The sequence below is a fragment of the Mastomys coucha genome, unplaced genomic scaffold (assembly GCF_008632895.1).
Source record: "Mastomys coucha isolate ucsf_1 unplaced genomic scaffold, UCSF_Mcou_1 pScaffold5, whole genome shotgun sequence".
In the NCBI taxonomy this organism is placed as follows: domain Eukaryota; kingdom Metazoa; phylum Chordata; class Mammalia; order Rodentia; family Muridae; genus Mastomys; species Mastomys coucha.
In genome coordinates this window covers 96839481-96848646 of record NW_022196911.1, presented here as the reverse complement: position 1 = coordinate 96848646, position 9166 = coordinate 96839481, and the positions used below count along the sequence as shown (strand labels likewise).

Below are 9166 nucleotides of genomic sequence, written 5' to 3'. Positions count from 1 at the left end.
CTCTCCTCTGTGTTCTTCTCCCAGCACCTGGCCCTCTCTGATGCTGAGTCCAGCATCCCTAATACCCTAGGAAACCTGGCTTAGCCTTTGAGCTGTAACTGAGTTCCAGTCATGCTGTGGCCAGACCAACCTCCTATGTCCTGAAAAAGACGTGAAGATGCCCCTTGACCCCTCCTCCCCCAGTCCATGTGGCTGAGATTGTGTTCTGCTTCCGTCTACAGGTTTGCTAATGCATCTACAGATGCCGGGAGTGGCGCCACCTACATGGACCAGGCTCCTTCCCCAGTCGTGTGCCCTCAGGCTCACTACAACATGTACCCACCGAAGTAGGTCATGCTCTTGGGGGCATAAATGGGGAGCAACTGGGGCCTTGGCTTCAGGCTGGACTTCCTAAGGCCTGGAGTTGGGGCAAGGGAACCTGAAGGTTCTCTGGATCTTACCTCACCCAGCCTAGGCCGAGGCATTAGCCTTCGAGAGGAGGAGATTGCACCAGATATTTAAAGCACCAGTGGCCATGAGCAAATTGGCATCTGCTTGTCTTCTCTGAAAAATGGAGATTTGCCACACTGTGTGTAAGGGCTGGGTGGAGTTCAGGCAGCCAGGATGGAAAGCACAGCTTGATGACCTAGACAGCAAGGCCTCTGATTTCTATCAGGAGATCTTCCTAGTGAGAGCCTAAGTTGAAGGGACAGCCCAGCTCTCTCACCTGATGGGTTGTGGGGTTTCAGATGACCTCTGATAACCTTTGCTCCTCCCACCTCATCATTTGTCTTTCCCTCTGAAGCCCGGACTCCGTCCTTGATACCGATGGGGACTTCGATCTGGAAGACACGATGGACGTGGCGCGGCGCGTGGAAGAGCTCCTAGGCCGGCCCATGGACAGTCAGTGGATCCCTCACGCACAGTCATGACCAGACCTTGCCGCCTGCAGCTTCATCGTCCTCGTGGAGGGACTTCCTGTGGATGTTTTAATTCCATGAATCGCTTCTCTTTGGAAACAATACTCGTAATGTGAAGTGTTAATACTAGTCGTGACTTTAGTGTCTCTGTGCATAGTGGCACTAGTGAAGGGAGTGCTTGTGAGTGTGAGTGTGTGCCTTTGTGTTTTTTTCCACCCCTGCTGTCCAGTCTAAGCCACCAGCCAGGACAGGGGCTGCGCTTGATTTTACCATGTGCAAAAAGGCACGTCAGTTCCCTGAACCCTGGAACCTGGCCATATGTCTTAAGGGTGGCTGAACCTTGACACATGACTGTCCAAGTAAGAGAAGGACAAAGAGAGGAAAAAGCACCCTCCCTCTGGGGAGCCTTCATTCCTCTGCCAGGTAGTCCATAGTCCAAGCAAGCTGTCATTGTCTCTGACTGTTTTCTGAAATGTAGATGACTGTCTGTTGATGAAAGCCAGTGCCTCCTGTGTCCCCTGTTCCCTTTGCATAAGGGACGGAAAGGGGAGCTCAATCAACAGTGTTGGGGCAAGGGCAGTCACAGGTTTTTGGATGGGGAGTGGCTGTTTCCACCACTTCTGCCATCTTAACACTGGCTCCTTCCCTCTGCTCACTCAGTCTCTGTTTCTAGAACTGCCACTCAGCTTCTGTGTGTGTACTCAAGTGGAGATGTTTAACAAAATAGCGGAGAGGAAGGAGGGCCGCCCAGCTCTGAGTGTACAGGTTCAGGTGATGCCCTGTGTCCCCTCTATCAGCGCGGTGTGGTGTGCCCAGTCCTGACTCCAGACGCTGGGCGTGGCCTATCGGTGCCACCCTCCCCCACCCTGTACTGTGGCCAGGCCGTGCCTGCATTATCCAAGGCTTTTCTCCAAGCTTGTTGATAATGGCTTTCTGCAAACGTCCAGTGGTGTTTTTGTTTCTAAATCGGGTCTTTATGTTTTTCCCATTTGCACCCTAATTTGACATCAAATTTCTCTCTTCCTGTACCAGGTCCTGGGTCCTCTGTACCCAGATCACTTCATCTCCCTTCAGTGTCACATAGTGCCCTGAGGATTAGGTGGTAGGAATGGGACCTGCACCTGGGGCTGGCCTGCCAAGCAGGCAGCCAGCACTGTGTAGTGCTGGGTGCTGGGTGCCATTGGGGACTGGGGAAATGCAGTCAGCGGGTTTCCTAGGAAGCTTGGAAAACTGCCAAAGCAAAGTGCAAGCCTCGGCATGATTGTTCCACAGTCTCCTCTGTAGTGTCTCCAGAAAGAAGGAAGGGGCCGCAGTAGGCCGTTGGGGAGAAGGGCAAGCAGGGAGCGGTTACCACTCAGGCTTGCCAGGCCCTCCTCGGCTTCCTCTCCCAAACAGGGGCAGAGCCACGCCCAGGAGAGGAGCCCCAAAACCTTATTTTTATACATGCAAGTAAATAAACATATTTTTTTTACAAAAATAACTTCTGAATTTATCAGTGTTTTACTGTTAAAGGAAAATACTCCTGTGTAGTAAATTATTTATTGGGAGATGAGTTTTTAAAAGCTGCTGTTTGCCTTGGCTTGGTTTTGTACACTGATCTTTTTCTATGCCTGGCGGTAGCCTCTCTGCCTCAGGTGCTGGCTGGCTGGAGGAGGTGTGAGGCCCCTCCCTGCCTCCTCAGAAGAAAGCTAGAACTGCCAGAGGAGTCCAGGCTTAAGGGACTCTCCCCTACCTGTCATGTGGCCGTTTGTCCCAGTAACCCTCACAAGGGTGTGGAATCGGCAAATATCTAGATATATGGTGGACAAGGCCCCAGGTCGTGGGGAGAGTCGAGCAGCCTGGCACCTCTGGAAGGTTCTAAGCTTACTCTCAAATTGGGTTGGAGAAAAGGGTGCCAAAAAAGTGAGGCTTCCACATAGTTTTTAAGCTGCCCTGGATTTCCTGAGGCTGTGCCTGGACCTGGGAGAGGTTTTTAACTGGAAAGTGTGTTTCCAATCTGCATGCTGGTCTCTCTCTCTCTCTCTGCCCCACGCCTGCAAAGATGAGGTGATGGCAGGTCTCCACCGACCTCTTGCCTGCTCACAGACCCACACGTGAGTCAGGAAAGTCTCAGCTTTGGGGCGTGGCGTGTGTGGGGCCACACACGTGTAGAGGTGGAAGGAGATTTGAAGTGGCTATCTCCTACAACGAAAATATCCTTTTATAATTTTTCTTTTTAACGTTTTATTTCAGATACATATTTTAGTGTCGAGGCAGATTAGTATATAGCCACCAAAAAGTATTGTGTCTAAATTGGGGCAGCCACAAAATTGTGTATTTTATGTTACAATAAAGGCGCCTCCTGAAGGACAATATTGAGTCCTGTTTCCTTTCGGTAATGTGTCAAGGGAGGGTGGCTTTACCGGGAAAATGTTTTCAGTCATCAGCGTGACTCTAAGAAGGGGAACTAGCTGGGACTCAGTGGCCTGAGATGACATGCCATGAGCTTTGATTGCAAGCAGGGGCATCTCCTACCTTCCTGCTGGGAAATGACTGGGAGATTGGGCCGACAGCCATCTCAGATTCCCCTCACCCTCTTCCTGATGGAAAGCCAACCCTAATTGAATGTGTTCAGACTCCTTCCCCTGAGCTTGGCACCATGTCAGGAAAATGAGAGGTGACAAGACATTGGTTCCCGCCACCCAAGGTCATTATGAAATACAAGAAAACATGAAGGAAGGGTCATAGAGAGCCTGAGATGACCTTTCTCCATCTTTTTCGTGATGCCGGGACTTGAACCAGTAGCCTCAGCATGCCAGGGAAGCACTCTACTAATTAACCATGTCCCCTAATGCCCAGCCCTCTTTTTCTTTTGAGACAAGGTCTCAGGCTGTGGTTGAACTCCTGTCTTCCTTTCTCAGCCTCCAGAGTAACGGGTCTTCAGCAGCAGCCCGGTGTCCCAGCCAATCAGAAGTGTAGGAAGGAAGAAGCCTTCAGCCTGAGGAAAGCATGTGAGGGCTGGAGCCAGCCAGGGCATTCTGTGTGGGGCAGAATGTTCTAGAAGGTTTGGTGCTGCGTAGGCTGAGGCTTCCCGCCCATTCCCCACAGGTTCTCTAGAGATCCTGGGCCAGGAACCATGCTGTGGGAAGTCTCTTGGGAAGAGATGAGGCTGTGCAGCAGGCAGGGGACCAAGGGACCTCACGGGCCTGGCTGAGTGGGATGGTAGGGGGGGAAATCTCAGCAAGTTGGAATGACCAGACTTCCATTTTAAGAGTCCCTGTGTCAGGGTTACTGTTGCTGCAGTGAAGCGACATGACCAAAGAGCATGCTGGGGAGGAGAGGGTTTATGCGGCTTAGGCCTTCACAGCACCATCATCAGGAATGACCAGGAGAGAGCAAGCAGGAGGTATAGGGTCTGAATGCTCCTCTGGTTGCCACTCACTGCCTTGAATCTTTTGCATTTGTTCTGTTTTTTTTTTTTCTTTTCTGTGATTTATTTATTTTTATTTTATGTGCATTGATGTCTAGGTGAGAGTGTTGGATCCCCTGGAACTGGAGTTACAGACAGCTGTGAGCTGTGTGTGGGTGCTGGGAACTGAACCCTGACCCTCTCTGGAAGAGCAGCCAGTGTTCTTAACCACTGAGCCATCTCTCCAGCCCCTCCCTCTGGGTTTTGGCAAGCCTGTCGTACACCTAGATGGAGCTTTGTGAGGTCACGTTACAGATACTGGTCCTGTAGGTGGGAGGTCCTTCACGGGTCAGGTCAAAAATGATAGTCCCGTGCAGGGAAGTCCTTCAAAAGACAGAAGTCAGGACAAGAACTCAAACTGCATAGGAACCTGGAGGCAGGAGCAGATGCTAAGGCCATGGAGGGGTGCTGCTTACTGGCTTGTTCTCCTTGGCTTGCTTTTTTATAGAACCCAGGACTACCTGAGTAGGCATAATGTTATGTGTAAAGATTATCCTTGTATATTATTCAAATGCTGATTTCGGTGCCCCCAGATCTAGTTGCAAAACTTTGCTCCCAAGTTATTCCCTGATTGGTCAATAAAGAAACTGATCAGCCAGGGACTAAACAGGGAAGGAAATAGGACTGGGCTTCCTCCCAGTCAGGAGATAGAGGGGACAGGGAGAGAGGAAGGGGAGATTGGCCACAGAAAGAGTCTAGGAGACAAATGAGAAAACACCTAGAGCCCAGAGAGTCAGAGCAGTATTAAAATGCAAGTATCACTGGGATTCTGGCTGGGAGGTACAGATTAGCTTAAAGGATTAAAATGGAATATTACTGCTGAATCATTGTGCCCTTAAAGCTTGTTAAATAAATATAATAGTCCACTCTCAATTATTTGGGAGCTAGCTGGGTTAAGAGGAAAATTGCTACAAGCACAGTTATTTAAAAGTCACTAACAAGGAGTCTGAGAAATGGCTCAGAGGTTAAGAGCACTGACTTTTCTTCCAGAAGTCCTGAGTTCAATTCCCAGCAACCACATGGTGGCTCACAACCATATGTAATGGGGTCTGATGCCCTCTTCTGGTGTGTCTCAAGAGAGCTACAGTGTACTCACATACATAAAATAAATAAATAGATGGTTAAAAAATAAAACAAAACACTAACACACCTGCCTAGGGGTGCCCCAACCCACAATGGGCTAGGGACTCCCCAATCAATCACTAATTAAAAAGATAGACTACAAGCCTGCTTATAGCTCAATGTTATTGAGGCATTTTCTTAACTGAGGCTCTCTCCAATGACTCTAGCTTGTGTCAAGTTGACATAAAATTAACCAGCATAGGCTGGTAGAGATGGCTCAGAGGTTAAGAGCACTGGCTACTCTTCCAGAGGTCCTGAGTTCAATTCCCAGCAACCACATGGTGGCTCACAACCATCAGTAATGGGATCTGATGCCCTCTTCTGGCCTGTAGGCATATATGCAGGCAGAATGCTGTATACATACTATAGCAAAAAAGAAAAAGAAAAAAAAAACCCTCCACCCCCCCCCCAAAAAAAAAGATTTTTAAAAAAAAATTAGCCAGCACACCCTACTATAAACTAGGCATGATGGTACATGCCTGTAATCCCAGCACTTGGGAGGTAGAAGCAGGAGGATCAAAAGTTCAAGGTCCTCCTTAACCTTATCTCAAAAAGGGACATCTGGATGCCAGGTGGTAATGCCAAAGGCAGCCCATATCTTTAATCCCAGCACTCAGGAGGCAAAGGTAGGTGGTGAGTTCAAAGCCAGTCTGGTCTTCAGAGGCAATTCCAGGACATCAAGGGCTATACAGTAAAATCCTGTCTTGAAAAAAAAAAAAAACAAAAAAAACCAAAAACCAAGCAAGCAAACAAAAAGGGCGTGGAGATAGGTTAAGCTGGAGAGACTGCTCAGCAGTTGAAAGCACTTACTGTAGTTGGGTGGTGGTGTCCCATGCCTTCATTTCCAGTATTCAGGAGGCAGAGGCAGGCAGATCTCTTGAGTTCAAGACCTTGTCTACAGAGTGAGTTCCAGGACAGTTAGGGCTACACAGAGAAACCCAGTCTCCAAAAAACAAACAAACAAATGAACAAACAAACAAATGAAAATGAAAACCACAAGAGAACACACTGCTCTTGCAGAAGGCCTGGATTCAGTCTCCAGCACCCACGTGGTGGCTTACAATCATCTATAGCTCCAGTTCCAGGGGATCCAGTACCCTCCTCTGGCCTCCATGGGCACTAGGCACACATTTGGTACCTGAACATCCATGTAGGCAAATACTCATAACCCCAAAATAAAAATAAATAAATGTTTAAAAAGAAAGAAAAGAAAAATCCTACTGTAACCCCAGTAAATATAGCTTGAAGGGAGGCAGAACAAGCAATGAGGGAAAGCTGGGACACCATTCTCAGCAAGAGAAGATGGTGTCATCTGGGAACCCACAGCCATAGGTCTGAAACATAGTCACAAACCTAATAACCAACATCGAAAGATGGTTCAACTCTAGACTTATTCCAAGTTTGAGGCTCAAAAAAAGGTGATAAGGGCCAGGCGGTGGTTGGGCATGCCTTTAATCCCAGCACTTGGGAGGCAGAGGCAGGCAGATTTCTGAGTTTGAGGCCAGCCTGGTCTACAGAGTGAAATCCAGGTCAGCCAGGGCTACACAGAGAAAACCTGTCTTAATTTTTCAAACCAAGAAAAAAAAAAGGTGATAAACATTCTGTGGTCCTCTAAGGGCTGGGACTGTAGCTCAGAGGTAGGACCCTTGCCTCATGTGCAGAAGACCCTGAGTTCGAATCTTAGCACAAGAAGTAAAGCAAAAGACTTTGTCTGAGGCAGATGCCTATCGTGGGGCGACGGGGGAGCACGGCCAAGAAGAAAGGTGGAGGGAAAGATTTTGAACTTATCATGTGCTGTGGAGGTAGCTTGGTTGGCAGAGCGCTCGCCTAGCATACACGCTGCTCCATGTTTGATTCCCAGAAATGCATAACCACCTCTGGTAGTATATGCTTCTAACACCAGCATTTGAGAGGTAGAGGCAGGAGGATCAGAAGTAATATGTTTGAAGCCATTCTGAGATAGAGACCCTGTGTCCCGTAATATCTAGCTACAGTAGCTGGACTTGGGGTTTTGAATAGATTTATTAAGTACGTAGTGAGCAGAAGTAAATGAATGAACAGTGGGTTGCAGATACATAGCAGACATCATACCAGGGGTTTATAACATCTAGCAGAAATGAGAGCAGTCTGATTGGGAGAGCCACCAGAGGGGACATCATCAAACTGGAGGCTTAGAAACAGCCGCAGAGATGGAGTGGGGAAGTTGAAGCAGTCAAATCTAGTTCATGATTGACCTTTTTCGCCATCAGTGTGTGAACGTCTGGCTTCCTGCTCCAAAAAAAAAAAAAAAAATAGTCTTTTTTTTTCTACCATGGGATGAGCTATGGTAACCTCTGTTGGAAATAGTTTCTCCCTGTAGCTGCTCTCAAGGACACGATGTTTTTAGCTTGGGGTTTTTTAACTATTCTTTTGTCTCTCCATTCCAGAGCCAGGTGACCCAGCCTGTCTCAGGATACCTGAGATTGGAGGACACATCATGCACACACACACGCACACCGTAGTAATTAATTAACATGTTGTCTTTAAAATATTTAATTTTATCTCTATGAGTGGCTTGCCAGCATGTGTTTATGTACAATGTATGAGCCTGGTGCTAGCAGCAACCAGAAGAAGGCATCAGAGCTTCAGAAGCAAAGGGGAACTGAGCCCGGGCGCTCTGCAAGCGCAGCAAGCACAGCAAAGCATTCTCACGTGCTGAGCCATATCTCGAGCCCCTACTAACTACTAACTTTTTGAGCTTATGGCATGTATGTGTAAGTGTAAGCATGGACACTTTCCAGATCATGCCAGGGAACCAGCTTTGTCCTAACGCCAGAGCCAGACCAAGACATCACAAGACCAACGTGACTCACGAATACGGACACAAACATTCAGAACACCGGCTAGCAGATTATATCCATCAAACATACAACAGGAACTGTTGTATAGACATAAAAAGACATAAAGAGCCGTGGTAGTGCATGCCTTTGATCCCAGCACTTGGGAGGCAGAAGCAGGCGGATTTCTGAGTTCCAGGCCAGCCTGGTCTACAGAGTGAGTTCCCAGGACAGCCAGGGCTACACAGAGAAAACCTGTCTCAAAAAACAAAAACAAACAAACAAACAAAAAAGGCATAAAGAGAACACATCAACATATAAAGGGAACTGTACACTACCACAAAGTCAGATTTATCTCCATAATCCAAAGAGAGCTCAGTATAAGAGAGTCTATTTGAGTATGAATATGATTGAAAATAGTAATGGAGCTTGGTGGTGACACATGCCTTTAAGCCCCGCACTCAGGAGGCAGAACTCTCTGAGTTGGAAGGCAGCCTGGACAACAGAGTGAGTTCCAGGACAACCAGAGCTACACAGAGAAAACATGTCTCAGAAACAACAACAATAAAACAAACTAACAAAAAGGTGAGAGGCCAGAAAGATGTGTTAGTTGGCAAAATGTTTTCTGATGAAGCACAAGGGCCAGAGTTTGAATCCCTAGCACCCAGGTAAAAAGCCAGAAGGAAGGACAAGTGTGGTGTTGCATGCCTTTAATCCCAGCACGTAGAGGGCAGAGGCAGGCAGATCTCTATGAGTTTGAGGCCAGCCTGGTCTACAGAGTGAGTTCCAGGACAGCCATGGCTATACAAAGAAGTTCTGTCTCCATAAAAGAGAGAGAGAGAGAGAGAGAGAGAGAGAGAGAGAGAGAGAGAGAGAGAGAG

At 47.9% G+C, this 9166-nt stretch overlaps 1 protein-coding gene across 1 annotated transcript in view; it reads left to right on the top strand.

Annotated features, from left to right (window-relative positions):
* Nucleotides 1–3251, top strand: part of Stat5b (signal transducer and activator of transcription 5B) — a 70042-nt gene extending 66791 nt beyond the window's left edge. The window contains exons 16-17 of the mRNA XM_031354067.1: nt 222–326; nt 785–3251. Coding sequence (XP_031209927.1) covers nt 222–326; nt 785–911 — 232 coding nt within the window. The 3' untranslated portion in view covers nt 912–3251. The remainder of the gene's footprint in view (nt 1–221; nt 327–784) is intronic.
* The last annotated feature ends 5915 nt before the right edge of the window (nt 3252–9166 follow it).